The sequence below is a fragment of the Nyctibius grandis genome, chromosome 16, assembly GCF_013368605.1.
Source record: "Nyctibius grandis isolate bNycGra1 chromosome 16, bNycGra1.pri, whole genome shotgun sequence".
NCBI lineage: Eukaryota > Metazoa > Chordata > Aves > Nyctibiiformes > Nyctibiidae > Nyctibius > Nyctibius grandis.
The window spans coordinates 5,078,675-5,097,756 of NC_090673.1; the positions used below are offsets into that span (position 1 = coordinate 5,078,675).

The 19,082-nt window shown below is 54.2% G+C and overlaps 1 protein-coding gene across 1 annotated transcript; it reads right to left on the reverse strand.

The window, feature by feature from the left end:
* Positions 1 to 1,548: 1,548 nt before the first annotated feature.
* PLPP7 (phospholipid phosphatase 7 (inactive)) lies at positions 1,549 to 14,833 on the reverse strand. Its single transcript, XM_068413760.1, has 2 exons — positions 14,176 to 14,833; positions 1,549 to 2,404 (listed from the first exon to the last, which is right to left on the reverse strand). The coding sequence occupies exons 1-2, from the start codon at positions 14,624 to 14,626 to the stop codon at positions 2,040 to 2,042; spliced, it is 816 nt and encodes a 271-aa protein (XP_068269861.1). The 5' UTR covers positions 14,627 to 14,833; the 3' UTR covers positions 1,549 to 2,039.
* Positions 14,834 to 19,082: the final 4,249 nt, after the last annotated feature.

A 19,082-nucleotide genomic window follows, 5' to 3' on the forward strand; every position in this document is an offset into this window, starting at 1 on the left:
GCCGTAGCACGTCTCTGCTCCCACCCGCAGCAGCACTTAAACAAGCAGGAGCAGGGGAGCGGGGCAGCACCAACCACCCCCCCGCTTCTCTGCCTGCTGCTGCACCCACCCGCCAGCCTGCGGGGGTAACTGGCCAGGCCCAGAGCTCTCCCCTTTCCTGAACACACTCAGTGACAGCCCTTCCCGAGGGACCCTCACACAGCTCACCCCGGGGAGCTCCGTGGGAGGCTCATCTTTAAAGGACATTGTAGCCCTCCTTACCACGCTTCTGCTCCAGCCTCGGAGCTGGCAGTGCAGAAAGCCAGCGGCTCCCAGGGCTCTGTGCTGACATCCCAGCTGGAGGCGCGTGCCAGCGATAGATTTTCTGTTTAGCTTCTTTTTGTATTAATTGTCAGAGAGGAACAAATGTTAGCAGCTTGCAACAGTCATTATCTGGATGTCTTCTCCTTCTTACGAGCAGCCCCTGCAGGAAGAGGCTCCCCAAATGCAGGGATAGATGAGAGCACAAGACCCGGCTCGTTGCTCCCTGGCTTTGCAAGCCAGGTGCATATTGCTCACTTGGGATAGACAGGAGGACAGCAATGATGGGATCCCTTCATTCTGCAGGATGCATCCAGCCAGGGAAGGTGCTGAGTCTGGTAGCGTCCATCACCCACCAAACATCAAACTCTCTTCTAAGGACAGAGAAACCACAGAGAACTGAAAGGTTCTGTGCAAAATATAGGATTTTTCTAGGCAGTCATGAGGGGTGATCTCTTTCAGGGACACAACACTGAGCATGGCCATCACCTGGGTAAGGATCAGCCAGGTTTTGAGGTGGCCATTTGCCAATAATTGCAAGCAAAGGCACCGTGTCTGGGCATCAGACTCTATATTCAGTAATCTCAGACTGGTTCACAGACATCAATTAGCTCAGCCTTGCAATCAAGGAGGGTCAGGAGCACTCTCCTCATTTCAAACAAGGTGAGACAGAAACGTTCAGCGTTTCCCTCTGTAACAAGGTTACAGCCAAGCGAGCAGAGGCAGCGGTACTGGCAGCCCTGCCTCCCTGCCCACGAGCTCACCAGCATTGCTGGGTGTACCGGAAAGCAGTCAATGCTCTGAGGGACTTACCTTGGAAATTCCCATCTACAGCATCATTTGGCATAATTATAAAATCATGGCCGTGAAGAGATGGAAAAAGACTCTTTGCTGTGTGTCTAGACCTGCTTTGCAAAATCACCACGATCCAGCACATCGCCTGTTCAATTACCCCCTAATAGGATGAAAATGGGCAACATGTATTTGCCCTTTCCCAGACCAAAAACACCACACACTCCGTTACGGAGCAGATTTTTGAACAGCAGATGAAAGGCTGGCTTCAGCGTGCCACCTTCAGCACCCTGAGCACCCATCTAGGTCCGCCCCATCCAAAGCAAACCATTCAAGTGATCGCTTGCACCCCCTTGTCAGCAAGACTGCAGGACCTGCTCCAAGTTGAACACGTATCTCAAAGCTACACTGAACTGGCTTTTGTCCCTTCCCTCGTGATAAGAACCAAACGGGGCAGGATTTTTATGATTATTTATTATCTGTGAACTGCCAGCAGTGTCCTGACTCTGTACAAGACACAACCGCTGGGCTTACAAAAAGAAAAAGCACAGTGGCCAAAATTGTTTAGCCTCTAAAAAGTTAACAAACGTGTTCTCAGGAAGCTCTCAGGCGCTGCCCATCCTGAGGACATATCAAGGTGCTGATGTGAACCACCCAAACTAGGCAGACATGTAGCTCATTTCTCTCACCCGTAAAGCTTAATTAGGTTGCTGTCCAAACACAGTTTGCGAATACGGCCAACACACAGGTACGGCCCTTGATTGCTAAAACCCAATCCATTGCAAGAAACATTATTATTTTTTTTCAGGTGAGGAAGCAACATTAAAAACCGCCACTACTCATGGAAGTTACAACTGCTTCCAACAAACAACATGTAGAAAATACTGTGAGGGAGACTCCTAAAGTATCTGCTAGTTTCCAGTAGAAAGGCATCAAGTCCCCCATGTTCACCAGATGGATATCAACATCTGACACGTGTTGGAAGGCATCCATATCAACTCCACCAGCCTGAACTGTAAGTAGCCAAAAACAAAGCCAGACAGGACGTCTGTGATGTGGTGCCGTCCAATCATGACGCGGGAAAAGCCCACGCAGAGGGCCCAGACGACCAGCAAGATCCGGAGAGGGATGGCCAAGACCAGGTGGTTGAGGAAGAACTTGGAGAGCATGGCTGCTCGGCTGGCGTGCCCGGCTGGAAACGCGTAGGTGTCCATGGTCAGGTAGTCCAACAAGCCAGGGTTGACGTCGTACGGGCCCTTCCGCTTGGCCAGCTTCTGCAGACCAGCCACAATCATGATGTCCAGGAGCAGGGCTACAAAAGGAGAGACGAGGAGGGAAAGTTCAGAGAGACAAGCAAATTTGAGGGCAATTTTCAAGGCAGAACGTACAAGGGTTGTTGCTGTCTTGGGTTCAGTTCCAGCCAGGTGTCCACGGTTCAGCTGCACGCAGCCCCCCCTCATCCTCAGATCACCACCCAAATGTTAATTAACCCTCCCAGTTCATCCATGGAGAAGGCAAGTACCATTATCACCACCTCACAGAGCAGAAACCCCAACCACAGAGGCAAGCGACCCGCCTGGGGAGGAAGAGAGCAACAGGCAAAGCTAAAATTAAAACTCTTTTGGCCCTCAAACCACTGGACTGGGTGTCTGTTTCTGCCCTCCACCCTGCGCCTTAGAAACCTTGTGCAGCACGGACGTATCCCTGCCTGGGGCGGCTCTGTGCTGGGGTACCCAGGCTGCAGTGAGCTGTTGGTGGGAGGAAAGGTGCCCCACAGCACTTGTGCCATCCCTTATCCTCTCCCAAGCCCACCACCTCCCTCCTGCCCAGACCCAGCCAGCGGGACCGCACCGCACGGGCAGATTTCATAAAGAAAAGAGCAGTAAGAGCCAGCGAGCCAAGGGGAAAGCCATGCAAGTAAGAAAAAGGGCTTCTGCATTAGAAATAGCACCTCAGGGCATTGAAGCAGAGGGTGGGTGACATCCTCCTAGAAGTCCCCAGCCTGTCCCTCTCCCTTTGCCAAAGCACTGAACACCCATGAGCCATTTCTTTCTTCTACTCGCCCCTTGCTCCCTGTCCTTTTCTCCTTGCAAGTCACCCCATGCACCCCCTTCCCTCACAAACATGGTTGGGGTGCAACACACCTCCCAGCCCGAGCAAACCCAGGCTTCTGGCAGCAGAGGGACCATCCCTGCAGCTGCAGGTCTGAACATCAAATCACCTTTCTTCCCTAGTTGCTTTGGGAGTGAAACCCATCAGCACTTGTCTTCATCAGCCTCCTCTTCATCCCACCCCCTTTGCCCCATCCGAAAGGTACTGTCATTTCTATTTCCTAGCATCAATTTTATTTTTCTTTAATCCCCCCATTTGCTTTTCCCCAGCCCTCCTAATTAGTCAGAGTGCTGATTTCAGCTCCTCACAGCAATGACAAGGAAATATATACCATGGTGAGCACAGCCTGCTCCCTCGGCAGGGATGCGAGGGGCTAGTTGCCTGGTTCCCGGGCCCTGATAAAGACCGTTCCTTGAGAGCTGACAAGGTTTCAGGAGGATGGATGGGAGGGTGGCGGTGGCGGGGATGGGAAATGAGATGGCACATCAGAGACCGGCAGCTCCTCCTGCCTGCTTGGCACCTGGGAAGCGAGGAGCTGTCACGGCAGCTCCCGCAGCGTGCCACCTCTGCACAGCCAGCCCCCACCACCGCAGGGGAAGGAGCTGAGGTTTATCCTGGCCAAACTCTCTCCTCTTAGGATAGCTATTTTTCTTCCTCATCTGCAGGGCATCTTGCATGGGCATGGTGGACAGCAGGACCTCCCTGGACCTCCTGCCCACCAGGTCCTGCCTGAGCCCCTCCTGAGCTCTCAGAGCTGTGGAGAGGAGACGGAGCAGAGGGAAAGGTCTGGGCACCAGCTCCTCACTCCTGGGAATGGTCGCACAGGCAGCAGTGGGACTCCAGCTCAAACACAACAAGAAGCAGGAGGCTGACCTGAAGGAAGGGTTCAGAGGTGGCACCTGAAACAAGGTGGTGAGGCTCCAGGTGGCAGAGGGACACAAGTGGGGCAGCCACTCACCGCAGTCTCCCGTTAAGGCCGACTGCCGTCAGCACGGCTCGCAGCTGCCAAGGGTAACAAAGTGCTGGGGCTGGCCGGGCATTACGGGGCTCTGCTCACGCTGGGCTTCCTAGATCACCCCCAGCCCAGCTCCTCGCCCCATAAAGGTGACCCCCCATGGCCCCAATTCAGCAAAGTGCTTCAGGAGCTGATGTTCAGAGCTCATCAGCTGCATTGTCCATCAGTCCCATCCCACCCTGGACAAGAGCTGGGCAAGAGCCGAAGCCCTGGGACGTGATCTCGGGAGCCCAGGCTCACGCATTCATTTCAGAGAGATGATGCACCAGTGCTGCCAAGAGCAGGCTCTGGCTCAAGCTGCTCCTGCTGAAGTCAGCAGCTTATTGCATTGCTGAGGAGCCCAGCCAGGGCTCAGGAACACTCTGGGCACCCCGAAGGATCCCCAGTGTCTCCCATGGTGTTCAATACACCCACTATAAACCAGTGCTCACCAAACCCACCGGCAGATCAGTAGCACAAACGTCGTGTGCTTTAGCAAAGCGTGGTGTTCACCATCGCCCATCAGTATTCTGCACTTACAAGATTTTTTTCCAGTCAAAGGTGATGTCAGGGCAACTTGAGGGATGCAGGCACGTGCGCATGGAGGTGTTCAGAGCGTGGAAAGCAAGCCAAAGAGCTGTTTTAATAATCCTTTCATTCAGAAGATGAATAAAATGGGCCTTCAGTACTGCTAGGTTTGATTTTCGTCAAACGATGCACAGAAAGCAGAAAGCCTCCTTTGCCCACATTTCAAGAGCTGAAGGCATGACAGCATTAAAACCGGGGGTTAATTTGCCGTTAAAAGAAAAAAAGAAAACAAAGATCCCTCGTCTGGTGCTTTTTCTGTCACTTCCCCCTGTACTTTCTGTTCCTTCCATGAAGCAACTTTGTTATGACACAGCCCCAGCAGCCTGCCCTGCCCCGGCCCCCAAGGCACAGGGGGTCCCACCACCTTCGCCCAGCTCAGGGGAGCCCCACGAAGCCTCGGGGAGCCCCTGCCCAGCCGCAGTGAATCAGCACGCAGCACCGCTGCTGACAGCGCTGCCAACCTCCTGTCCTCCAGAAACAGATACAGACCGTGCCGTCGCTGAGCAGCCCCGACCCGGGCCCTATTCCCTTGCAATTCCTTGGCCTATGTACCCACTTGGACTTCAGCTCGCTTGCTTTTTCCCTTCTGCTGTTTCAGCTCGATGCAAACCAAACCCTCCCTCCTCAGCCGGGCACATCCGCGCCGGCAGCACGCAGCTAAGGGGTTAATTTACTCCTAGGCATCCTCGGTGGGTCCTGCTGCAGGTGGGTATCTCTGCGCTCAGAAAGGTGCCTGCTGGCTACCAAAGTGGTCGCATCGGAAGCCCCTGAGCCGTGCACCCGCCAGCGCAGCCCCAGCCACCTGCAAACCGTCACCGTCACCTTCGGTCTGCCCTTCCCCTGTCCCTAACGCACAGACGTGCAAATCCTTCGGGCCGAGACGACTGAAGGCTGGAGAAAATACAGCCCTGGGAGAGATGGCAGAAGGGAGCCTGCAGCTGATTTACCAGCCTGCGCTCGCACAACGCTGCTGGGGCTGGCAGAGGCACAGCAGGGATGGCAGAGTGCCACCGGGCCAAGGGGTGAGATGCAAGAACCACGACATTTTAATTCTAAGCTTTTTTTCATCGTGCCTTTCCCCCAGATCCAGGTAGCACTGGATTTAAAACACAGGCAGCACTGGATTTAACCTCCAGGTAGCGTTGGATTTAAAAGAGCAAAGGAAGGATTAGCTCTTGCCCATTGCTCCTTTCACATTGTTCTGAAAAAGATCCTGAATTTCCTCTTTGCCCTGGCTGTTAAGAGGAACAATCCTTCAGATTTCCACTGCAAAACCATCTGATCACAAAAAGCTCTGTTTACATCCAAAACTTCCTTAAAGCGCAAACCCAAAGAGCAACTCTTGGCTGCCTGCGACAATTTTAGCATCAGAGTTCACCTTGGTATTGTAAATAGCCAACATCTGGCATCAGACGCACAGTAAATGAGCTCAAAGCAAGCCCCTGGGCAGACGTTTTATATCTATTAATAAGAAAAGGAAAACAATTATCTGCCTTGGTCCTACCCCCAAATGTTAGGAGCTCGTTAAGAGTGGAGAGGCGAGCCCTGCGCCGACAGAGCACTGGGACGAACCTGAAGCATCACTGCAGCAAAGCCCAGCCAAACCCCAAAGCTCATATTTGAAGGAAGTCAAAACAGTTGGACGTCCCCTGTCACTGTAAGGTCCTTCCTGTCCCAGCGCCCGAAGTGCCATCTCTGCTGCCATCCCTTACGGAGCAGGGGCTGGAAGAGGTTGAGGATGGGGAGAGCCCCAGGTCGGAGCCAGGCAGCATCCCCAGGGATGGAGGCAGATTCCAGCTGAGATGTTTATATAAACATGTTATCAAAACCGCAGCTGAAAAACAACCTGGATGCAGTGCTGGGGGCCAGGGAGGGAGGGAACAAGGAGAAAGCCAAAAAAGCCCTTGGCCTCATCTGCTCCTGCAGCCGTGATTCACGTGACTTCACACACACGGGGCTGCTGGGATGAGACAAGGCAGCTCTCCAGAGCCCAGCCTGTGAGACCGGGCTCAGAAACAAGCTGGACTCAGCCTCCCAGCACTGCGGCTGAGCCCAGGGGGAGAGGAAAAGGGGGAGTAAATGCCAGGAACGAAGAGCGAGCCCAGCCCGTGAGCTCAGGAGGCTCCCAAGCGTGGGAGCAGTCGTGCATGGGACAGCCCCCCTCTGCCCAGCCCCAGCTCCGCTTTACAGCAGAGACAAGCTGGCGATAACTCACTGCCTGGGCTTCAGAGCCTGCAGCAACAGGTAGGACCAGGGCTGGCTTTGAAGGTCCCATGTTTCCCAGATTAGCCAGCCTCACTCAGGAGCGAACCCCAGACAAATGTCACCATTCCCAGCAAACAGCTCCTTTTGCTCCACAGATAAAATTAATAATTTTTTTCCTTTTTTTTTTCTTTACTTACATGCCCCATCCTACTGCTTCTGAAAGGAACTTCCCAAATCTCCCGCAGGCACTGGGCTCCCTGACCTGGAAAATGAGCCGTTCGCAGCCTTGACTAGTTGACATTAAAGAAAGATGCAGGTTTCAAAAGCGTCTTCACCCTCTCTCCAGTGAAGTCGGTGGCAGCTGGGAGAGCTCCACTCCTCTGCAAGGGAACTCCTCTGCTCCATTTTCTTCCCCAAATGTGGTACTATTAGGTGTAAGAGCTGGCAAAAGGCACAGATGGCACGAGACACTGAAGAACCAATGAATCAAACACTGCAGCGTTTTGGGGGGAGGTTATTTTTTGGCTGAACAAGGAGCAGAGTGGGGTAAGTGGCCACGGGGAGGTGAAAAAATGGTGGAAAGCAGTATTGTGCAATTAATTAAAATAAAACCCCAACGAGTAAAAATAGACCCGCTATGTCCTAAATGATTAGAAACAGCCCTGAGTGCAAACACAGGCTGCTTGGGGTTCTCCCTTCGGAAATACCGTGCCCCTGGGAGCTGGGCAATTTGTATCTCAGCAGCAATTACCGATCGGAGCTGCCTCGCTGGGGGTCTGAACGGCCTGGGGACAAGACACCGGTAAGAGGGTGAGCACAGAGAGAGAGAGGGGCTCATGCTGATGGGGAAAATAAGCTGAGCAGCCCCCAGGATGTCTCAGCTGCCTCCCAGGAGGGCTCCGACAGCTTGCAAAGCCCCAGTACGCTGTGGCAGCAGCGCAGGTAACACCAGCACATCCCAGAACCACGCGCTGCAACACACACGTGCGCAATGGCACTGTACGGGATGAGCTGGAGGAGGAAAACTGCCTTGGGCTCATGACCAACAGCATCTCCCAGCCCACAAACACTGGGCTCCCCACTCAGACTCAGCGCTGCTTAGGCTTGTGGTTACACCCCGCTGCCTCCAATAAGGCAGAAAAAAATAGTGGCTGATTCTGTGGTGCTCAGAGGTCCCCCAACCATCACATCTCATGGTGTGTTAAAGACCCGGATCAGTCAGGGCTGCCAGCATCCCTGTATAGATAGAAATGGAGAGCGAGACCAGACCTGAGTTCCAGGTGAAAACACAGAGGTTTCTTCCAAGGGGAGGAAAAAGAGACGGTTCACCCTATTCCTCTCTCCCATCCCCATCCTCCGCCAAGCCTGGCTCAGAGCGGGATACCCGATGGGCCCTCCCTGCCCGCTGCTCCTCCCAAGCGACTCACCTCGCTGCCCAACGCTCCTTCACCTTCCTCTTCCCAACCACTGCACCAGTCAAAGCGCATCAGCCAAACACGCTCGCCCATTCCTCGGCATCTCCCTTCGGGCCAGAGCCTGGCTCAGCTTCTCTGGCAGCGCTGGCTCTGCCCGAGTGAAACAGCTCCCGTCCCCTTCGAGCTCCAGGCAGGGCACGGGGAAGCTGTTCCCGCAGTGACAGCCATAAGGATGACTCATTTCCCGTGTTTATTCCCCCTCTTCCCATTCAACCCTCGCACTTCTTTTCTCTTTCACTCTGCATTCAGGCCCAGTAACATTTCTGCTGCTCTGCAGCTCGCTGCGGTTTCCCCGAGGGCTGACGCTGGTGGCTGCAGGGCTCGCAGCATCCTCAGCACCAAACGGCCGGCCGGGACCCGAGCTCCCCGATGCTGATGGTACCAAGGGGCTGATCACACCATGGGTCTGACAGAGACCCTCCATGGGTCCCTCAAAATACCCCACCTCCTGCTCCAGCCACAAACGGGCCCCAGGCTGTCACCGACTGTCCTTTATCTGAAGGGACACTGCAGACTTGTGAGCCTGCCCTGCAGTGAACAGTTTATGTTAGCTATAAGCAGGCGAGGAAGAGGAGGGGGCAGGGGAGCCGGGAGAGCTGGGCATCGCTCGATGTTCAGAGATGCCTGAGCTCATCGGCTGCGAAGGGATGAAGGGTGGGGACAGCACCCACCAAAGGACCAGGGACAGCAACTGCTGTATCTGGGCAGGACGACAAGAGGCAGATTAGCAGCCTGATGTGATGAAGAGGAATATTTAATGCCAGGCTGGCCCTGTGTCTAGATGCTGGATGCAGGGAGCGGGCATCTGTGTTGTTCCCTCTGCCTGGCACCCACCGTGGGTCAGTCATGTTGGGTTACTTGGCATTTAAACTTTTCCACCTCACTGGGCAGATGTGCTGAAACTTGCTGAGATCTCAGTGGGCACTGCCAGGGCAGGAGGGGCTGAACCTCCTCCACGTGCCAGGTTTTCCAAGGAGGGGATGGTTCATGCAGGGCGCCAGCTCCTGAGCTGCTCTCCCCTTCCCCGCCGAAGCCTCATCTGCCCTGTCTAGCTCAGAAAATCCTCAGCCTCACAGCGGAAAAATGAAAGGGAAAAAATAGACACATCTGGCCCCAAACCATCTCTGGGGCTCTCGGCTTAGCAAGCTCTGCTGCGTACGGACTGATCCATCTGCCGTGCAGCTCCCCGGCCTCGCTGCTGGCCCGGGGCTGCCAAGCCCTGAGGCTCCACAGGACGAGCTCATCTGGGCTGCCTGGGCTTTTGATCTACTCGGTCACCTTTACCAGCAACAGGCTGTTCTATCTGGATTTTCACCACCCAGACTCCAGAGCAAACCATGACAATACCTGAAGCACCTCCGTATCACTAGAGCAGGGTCAGCGGGGTCTCGAGGGGCCTGGCGAAGGCATTGCTCACTCTCTTTGCTTCCTAACACACCACTGTCCTGCCAATCTGGTCTTGCTTGGAAGCCGCCAGGGTGGGACTGCAGAGTCCTGGCCATATATACATATTTATAAATATATATATATATTTTTAATAAATATATATATGGCTCATGACAAAGTCACAGCTCTATAGGGGACTATGCCTCAAAATATCATGGCTTGGTTCCTGGTAAGACTAAAGCCAGGTCAGTACTCGGGGAGAAGGCTGCAGAGAGCAAGAACTGTTGTCTCACTGACCTTCAGGAGTGGAGACGTGACCCCGGGCTCCCCTCCTTTCCTCCTCCTGTGGCACAGCAGCCGTCCTCAGCCTACCACGCTGCTCGTGACGATCTGCCCGCGCCCCGCGGCACTGTTTTACTCGATGGTGATAAATGCTCGGTGACAGCACCAAAGAACCGACCCAGCCCTCAGAAGCGGGATGCAGAGCGAGCTGGGGAGGGATGGGGACTGGGACCTGTGTCACTGAGATGGCAGCTGGACGCAGGGGACGCAGCAGGCAAAGAGAAGACCAGGGCTTTCTCTTCGCCTGGTCTGAACACCTATTTTAGAAAGCCATGACCAAAGCAGAACCAGTTAATGGCTGGTATTTCAAAACGAGCATAAACACGTATTTTATGTCCAGGCAGAAACCCTCTGACAGCAATGGCTCACGGCCGGACTGCACATACCTAAACAAGGGGGCGATTTGGCTCTGAACCCAATAGGTGGACTTCACCAGAGAGACCATATCCCATCCCCATCACACTAAGAAGGTTCCTGGACCTGGAAAGACCATCAGCCTAATGAGATCAATCTGTTTAGCTTAATAAATAGGAGGTGAAGAAATGACTTGAGGACTATCCAAAATATTGAAAGGCAGAAGAGATGTTGGCTAAAAGAGCTACTCAGCTGAAGAGACAAGGGTGTGCAGGCGCAAAGGAGGGAAGAAGAGAGTCAAACTAAAAGCAAGGCGCTTGTGAGAACACCTACCACTGCAGTGACACAGAAATGGTTCTGACAAGTCCACCCTCACTGGTAATTGTACATCAGATTGAGTGTTTGGGTTTGTTTTTTTTTTTCCTTAACAAATTGAACAGGAATAAATTACGGGATGTGCTACAGCCTGTATTTTGCCGTGGGTTAGATCAATGATCCAAATGTTCTTTGCTAGCTTTGCAGTCAATGAATCACTAAATTTGGATCCACATCCTCACCAGATGGATCAGAACCAGAAACCGAGGTGCTGCTTCCCCCAGGGTTTAATGGAGTTTCTCTCTGGTTCTGGAGCAGATCTGGGAATTTTAGTGGAAGTTTTATATCTGGTTTCCCCCTGAAAGTCCAATTGCAAGGCTTAAATGATTTTCTAAGCACGTCAGTTTTCATGAAATCCTTGTGATTGCAGAGAAAATCTTGAATGGTCTTAAAGGTTCCAAAACCAGCAGGCGAATACAATGAACTCTAAAACTGGGGGGTTTCCTGGGTTATGATTTTTTCAATTTGGCCGGGGGGTGCAGACTTTCTTCCTGCCTCTTCAACAGCCAGGGCTGGCAATGCTGAGATAGTCTTCCTGAAAGCACATTCTGGCAGAGGGATTTTTACAGTGGGCACAGATATCTGATTTCTTCCATCTTTTCAGTAACAGGCTGTGAGTGTGCTTCTCTGGCTGTTTGGCATTTGCTGGAAAAGATCACGATGGGAAGGAGAATCAATACATTCCATCACAGATGACAAACATGGAGGGAAAACATCACTTGGGGTTGCTAATCAACATCTGCAGTCGGGATGGATGGAGCATCCCAGGGTCAGACCCCCTCACCTGAAATGCTCCCACAAGTGTTGGCAAAGCTCCTGCCAAGAGCTCCTCAGGCGCAAGTGCCCCCCCTCCATCTGCAGTGGTGCTTCTGCCAGGTTCCCAGTCCCATTTCAGCAGTCTCCTGTCTCCTCGCCTTGAAAGCCTGATTGCAAATCCTAAACAAGTGCTCTATGATGGGCTGGCTCCCTGCCCAGAGACTGCATCAGAAATTCTGCTTGATGGATCAAACTCCCAGCAAGCAGGGGGAAGGGAGGAGAGCTAGGGGAGGTAAGGAAGGGGTGCCATAGACAACCCCAACTTCCCTGCTTCCCTCTTCTCTGGACACTGGGGAAGCACCAGGAGGTTCCCTTCCCTTTGACCTGTCCCTGCCCAGGAGGGTTTTACATCACATCCTGATGGAATTGAACCACAGGAAAACAGCAGCGAGAGGGTCCAAGGATGCCAGATGCAGTAGTCGTGCCATGCCCTTCCTATCTACACAAGACCCCACTTCTCATGGGATCTGTCTAGGTCCACCAGCCCCATGCTCCCCAGCCAGACTCCTTCCTCCATCAGCAATGCAGGTATTACAGCAGCAGCTACTTGGATGTTCAGAGTTTCTGACTGCAATCTTAAATATCAAACCAAGGCCACACTCAGCAGAGGTCTGCTCTGTGGGGTGACACCAGTCTGCTGAGGAAGCTCTGATGAAGAAGGCTCAGGGCACCTTGGTCAGTCCCTCTCTACTTGGAGGGCAAAGTGGAGCCCTTTGGAGGCTGCCAGACCTATGGAGCTGTCAAGTCACATTGTGAACTAGTCCTTCACACAATTTAACTATTTTCTTTCTTGGCAGGTGGGGAAGAGGGATGGGAGTAGCGCATCTAGGCAAGGAAGCAAGACTTCAGAAACCCCCCGAGTTGTCCCCAGGCAGCACATTTGAGCTCAGGAGACCTGGAGATGCAGGCAGTTGTGCAGGGCTGAGCTCTCCCAGTGACTACCTGATACTCAAAGTTTCAACACAACCCAGAGGTGGCTTTGCATTTGGTCTCCTCACATGGCAGCAGAAGGGCGAGAAAACCTTTCTTGTTTTTAAGTCAAAAGTGGCATTAGCTCTTTATAAGGATCTCAAATATTTTGGAGTCAAAGAGGTCAGTTTTCAGGCTCTGAACCTGTCAAAGGCTCTCGGGTCAAGAGACATCTGGAAACTGTGCCGGTTGATGTTAGTCATCTACTATTTCATCCTCATGCCCTTTTAAATGGAGCTTCTTTTCTCAGTGGGATGTTGACCCAGTGCACCGAGCAGCCCCTGGAAGAACCGCTGACATCGTCGGGCTCTGCATCACGCCGATGCTATTCTGGTTTCTTCCCCGCGATGGCCTCCCTTCATGAGATGTCACAGCACGAGGGCAGTCTCTTTCAAAGGCAGAGGGGAGAAAAGGCAGCTACCACTGTGCTTTTCAGCACAATCTTTGCCCTCTCCGAAGGATGAAGTTGTGAAAAAAACCTGGGGCCGTGTTGCAGAGCCCGTATCGCATCTCAGTCAAAAGGTTTTTAACACTAGGGCTGATCACAGCCAGAGGAGTTAGCAATTAGTCACAAAGAAAAATATAACTGGGCCCCATGTCAAAGGCAGAAGAAAGAGAAGAGTGAGGTCCTCAGGTAGACACGGCCAGGGTGGGCTGGGGCCAGGATCTAAGGCAAGTCATGCCTAGGGCTCAGCTTGGTCACTGGTGGGACACCAGTCCACATGGGTGGGATGGGCCCTGCTCAACTGAGAAGGCAACTCCTTTAACACATCCCACCTTCCAGAAACAAGGACACTGACCACTTCACACGAAAGGGCTGTTAGGAGAGACAGAAAGATCCTAGCCCGTTTGCATGGCCTCTGGGTCAAATTAGCGCATGGAAATGGGGACAGCAGCAAGAAAGGTCCCCATGGGAAGGAGGATGTGAGATGAAACCGCAGCAGGGAAGGAGACAGGACTCCATCACGCGGCAGCCGAGACGTGGAGCCAGGGTCTGTTCAAGAAGGTGGCGAGGGGATGGAAATTTTTTTTCTCAAGGATATCCTCAGGAATTGATCCGGATATCAAAGATTAAAATCTTTATGTTTTCCCTACCTACCAAACCACCAAGGCAGATGACCATAGATTAAATAAAAGACACCGCTGCTGGTATCCACCTGCACATCACAGACACCTCCTTGGTCTGACAGGACAACCCTCCCCCATGCAGGGCCAGGGACCCGCCCCTCCTCCGTGGATGTCACCAGCTACCAGGATGACTCCATCCCTCTCAGACAACTTTTCGCTACACCCATCACCCACAGTACCCAGGACCGAGACGGCGGATAAGTGCGGCATTCACCCTACAGATCACTCCCTGCTTCCTGACCACACCGGTGGCTGGGAGCAGTCCGAGGAGTCCTGGTGCCACTGTCCCTTCTGACCAGGGCTGAGCTTTCCCGGCGGGGAGGGAGGTTTGCCACTCACCCAGCAGCAGGTTCATGAGGACCTCTTGGCCTGCCAGCGTGCTGCTCTTCACCAGGCAGATGAGGGTACCCGCGATCCAGGGGATGCCGTGCCCCGTTATCCCCAGGAGGTTAATCATGGAGCGGGCACTGCCCCAGGAGGAGGCTGTGTTGGCGCACACTCCCAGCCTCTTGGACATGCAGATGTCGATGGCCAGCAGGGAGTTGAAGGCGATTCCCTTGAAGGAGGGGTTGAGCTGCATGCAGTCCTCTTCGGGCAGCTGCTGCGACTGCCTCCGCTCCTTGGGGTTGCTGTTCTGGGCGCCAGCTGCCCCGGCCTGGCCGCTCTGCTTTCTGCTGGAGCTCCTGCTCTCCTGGTTCCCCTTCAAGGGCTGATTCAGGGAGAGGAACTCAGCCCTGTTGAGGACGTTGTTCCTGTCTCTTGCCCTGGACCGCGGCTGGGATGCTGGCATTGCAGTCTCTAACGCAACCTGCTTTGCAAACACCGGGGAGGAGAGAAATCCCTCTTCTCCCTGCAGAAAGCTTCCCCCGCTCCCACCCTCACGAGCCGTGAATTTGGGAAGCTACAAAGGTTCCCCTCGGTTGCAGTTGCCCCCAGCACAGACTGCAGCTGTTAAATATAGAGTAAGGAATGCACATGGCTGTTTACTTCATGGGCCTAGCAAGCTTGGAAGGAAAATTAATGCCAGGCTTGGCAGCCACTCCAGTGCCAGGGAAAAAGGTTAAACAGCCAATAGATTGGAAGAAGAGGAGGGAAAAGCTTCATGCCAAAGGTTGGTTGCTTCTGGCCTGGTCTATTTAAATCTTCCAATTGCTTATTTCCCTGGGCTGCAAGGGAAACTGGGAAAGGTAGTTTCTTTTGCACTGCAATTCACATTTCAATATCATAGAGTCAGAGCTGGAGGAGATCACAGCATTCCCCCCCTACCCACAACGCTGGTATTGCTCCTACGGGGGCTGTGCCGCCTGGCTTTGCGAGCTCCGAGGCTGGGCATTGCCCAGGGGCTTCCCCCCAAGGGGCTTTCCCTGGGCTGCTTCTCGATTTGTCTGCTCTGCAACACCTCACCCCTGTTAGGGCACCCTAAATACCACCTTCCTCTGCCTGGCATGGACACCTTTCAAACATCACTAGCCCCATCCTCGCTCCCCGCTCAGCGTGTGCCCCTTCAGTGACTTCCATCACTCACCTCGTCCCGGACCCAAGGAGAAGCAGCACTTACCTCCTGGTTAAAAGCAACACTGATGATGAGTTCCCATCCCCCTGTCCCCAGCGCTGAGCGTGGCCTCAATACCGCACACGTTCCTGCCGTGTCATCCCGCAGCGCAGATCCCACGCCCAGAGCAGGTGACAGGCGGTGCCCACGGCCCGGAGCAGCGCAGGTACCAGCCCGGGGGTGCGGGCATAGCAGGACGGGGAGGAGGAGGGCTGCCCACAGTGGGGGCTGGATCCCGTGGGCTCATGCCAGGCCCTGGAGAGTCTTCCTGCAGAGGACAGGGAAGCCCTGCCGTCCCTCCTGCCGTGGAGCATTGTGCCCCATCACTTTGTGCATGCATGGATGCCATCAGCCTCCCCGTTCCCCACCGCAGCTGGGGTGAAGCCCTCTGAGACATCTCCCACCACCTGCACTGGCGAGCCCCTGAGAACACCCCATCTGTGCTCGCAGCTCCAGTTCACAGGTCTGAATGATCTTGCTGCAGTCCCTGAACCGCAGCTGTGTGGATCTGAGCCTCAAGCACTGCTGGGAGAGACCGTCCATCTCAGCTCCTCCTGCCTGAAGGATGGCAGCTGGCTGCAGCAACCGCCTGAGCCAGACCCACCTGGGCTGCCACCGCCGAGGTACCTTCCCTGGGCGATGGGCTGTTGCTGCTCCCCACCCCTCACGCTCAGAAATGGGATTATTCCTATGTGAATAGGCTGGAAATCCCCTGTGGACCGAGAAGTGGAGAAGATGAATATCGCACTGAGGAGCAGAACAGGCACGTCTCTTGGTGCCAGCGACATTTGCCTACACGAATGTCCAGTTACAGAGGTCAGTATTTGTACAGGTCTATTCCCTGGGAGTCAGGCACCCAGGTATCTTTAAAAGGCTTGTCCAAAATGTGCTGGAGAGCTTAAGTGCTACGTGACAGGTGGTTCTTGGCTTTCTAAGATAACAAGAAAAATTTTGCACTTTCTTTGCACTTTTTATCCATAGTTCTCTAAATCCCCTACATGAACTATACATCCAGCCCGTGCCCGGCTGACAGACGGACTGGCCAGAGGCGAGGGCAGTGCTTGGCCAAGCAAGTGCCAGAGGACCTGAGGCACCCTTGCCCCTGGGCTTTGCTCGTATTTCCCCCCCCTTAATGAATCAAAGGAAAATAATACATATCAATTTATTTCTGAATCGCACCCTCCAGGAACCTGCCCCTAGCCTGTGGTGATGATCCCAGCCAGGGGAAGAGCTCATCCCTTTCTTGGGCACCCCCAGCCAGCCCATAAACTACAGCCCCCTCGGGCTCAGGTACCAACTGGGGCTGTGGCAGCCCGGGAGTGTGCACGGACGCTGCCACATCACTGACAGCCACCAGCTCCCGTCCGATCACCGCCTGTGTAGCACCATTCTCACGCTATCGGGGAAGTCAGCACCCCGTCCCTATCTGCCTGCCCTCATCCCGCTGCCCGGCTCCGAGGCATGTGGAAAATCTCAGCCCACCTGACATCAGCCGGGGAGATAACCGTCATCACTGCCTTAACTTGGCTACGGCTGTCACCTCCCCGCCGGACGGCCTCCCCGTTTCTCCGGCTCCGTGCAGGGCTGCTGCTGTGTGGGGCTCCTTGCAAACGTCGCCGAGCAGAGGGTTAAAGCGATGGTGGCCAGGAGCTGCAGAAATAGGGAGACTTGTCTCTCTTGGCCGGGGATGATGAGCTATTGCTGAGCACGTTCCTCAGGAGCTGTCACTGTGGGAAAAAAAATACCTCGAAAGCCCTGGGAGTTAATTTAATCTGGTACCTGTCTCTTCTGCTGACACCAGTATGGGGGAATCTCTCTGCCTTACACACAGAGCTGCCCCGGCCTCCCCGTGGGAATCCAGCCTGGCACCCAGGCACGAGTGACGGAGGAGGAAGGGCAGTGCAGGATGGAGGCAGGGCTAGCAAACCCCTGTCAAAAGTGCAGCAAGAAAGGAAAGCAGTTGGGTCTCCCCTGCAGCCAGGCAGGCTGCCACTGCCGGTCCCAGCAGAGAAATGGAGCTCAGGGGGGGAAGGTCCCTGATCCCTGCCCTGGGACCACACCGAGCACTGTCCCACTGCACACGCGGAGGAGGGGACGCAGCGAGCTTAGAGGAGACGCGCTCGGCTCGCCAAACAGCCACAAACCCAGGGGTTTATAAATATCCCCGCTAAACCCACAGCCAGGCTCCCTGCTCCGGCAGGGCTGTTCCAGGCCTGACATGCGATCCACACGGGTCACCGAGCACCTCGCAGAATGCCCAGACGGGCAACTCTGGACGGACAAATCCGGCACACTCCACGCGCCGCGTCCGCTCAGCCCCAGCTGCACTCGCTGCCTGCCTGCCCAGCCCTGCCTGCAGTGCGGCGGTCCCTGGGGCTGGGGGCTGCTGGCCACAACCCCTGCGTAGCCACAAGACCCTGTGTAGCTGCAGCCCTGCAGACCATGCTGGAGACGCAGGTGGGATGGGAGGGACAGCAACGTCCCCTTTTGCCACAGTTCACTGGCAGCTTTGGTGCACCCCAGCCCCCGGCAGCGGCTGGCCAAGGAGCCGTGCTTGCAGCCAAAGTGCTTGCAAGCAAACTCGCACCATGCCTAGGTGGGATTTTTCTAGGGGTGAAAAAGAAAGCTCGGCCAAAATAAAATATATATTCTGCAGTATTTAGGGCACACGGAGCAGTGCCAGTCAGGCCCGTTAGCACAGCACAGCATAGCCTCCGGTGGGCTGCTGTTATTTGCCACTGCTCGGATGGTGCAGGGGAGATCCTGCCTCTCAGTAAACCTGGACCATGAGCTGGGAGGACACGGAGGCACAGTGCAGGCCGTGATGCCGAGAGGAGCGATAACAGGAACAGAGCACAGCCGTGCTGCGATGAGACATGGACAGGTTCATAAAATGAGCAGCAGAAGGAAACACAACTCACAGCATCACCAGAGACTCCTAATTCGTACTTACCACAGCTTGGCCTCACATCTCCAGCAATTCCACGAGCGAGCACCACGCTCTCGGGCACGGGACCCGTTCTGCGCACGGCTTGAAGCAGCCGCTCTGGCGTGGAGCGTGCTAATGCTATAATCACTCACAGCAGCACGACAGAGACAGGCACGACCAAAACCAACAGAAAACTTCAGCTGAAGATGAAAAGCTGATTTAATTAGAATGAGATAATGCAATTTCCTAGTTGACCAGAACACCAGAGACAGCCAAGTTGAAGCAAGAGCTGGCTGAGGCTTCCGTGAAACTGGAGTCACAAAATATGCAGTTTCACCAGATTCCTAATGCTCTGAGAAACTGCGACAAGCTTGTTTGAAAAGTGTGAAAGTGTCTTGGAAATGTCAAAGGATTTCAGCACCTTCTGGAGGTTGCTGAAGCAACTGGATATTTCATTCGGAAGATGCTCATTTCATTCTTTCTTGTACTACATGATAGTAAGTTGCTTGCTCGTAACTTGAGTGTGTTCTTAGTTTTTAAAACTGTTGCAGGGCTAGGGACTATAATTGTGCCCTTCACAGAGATCAGGAAGTTAAAAATAAATACTTAGCCAACACTTTGAGAAACGTGCAGAAGAAAACCATAACAATACACTGTGTTTTTCCCACCCCTTGCCAAGGGGGTGGAAAGGAGCAAACCTGCCTCCCCTCGTCCTGTGGCATTCCCTTGCCAGGATCACCCAGTAGCTCCAGTCTCTCCGACCTG

Bases quoted from the DNA above. Each gene is read 5' to 3' on its own strand.
- PLPP7 (XM_068413760.1), bottom strand. From the start codon at position 14,626: ATGCCAGCATCCCAGCCGCGGTCCAGGGCAAGAGACAGGAACAACGTC. The intron at 2,405-14,175 runs GTGAGTGGCAAA...CTCCTTTTGTAG, and splicing joins CCTCATGAACCTGCTGCTGG to CCCTGCTCCTGGACATCATG.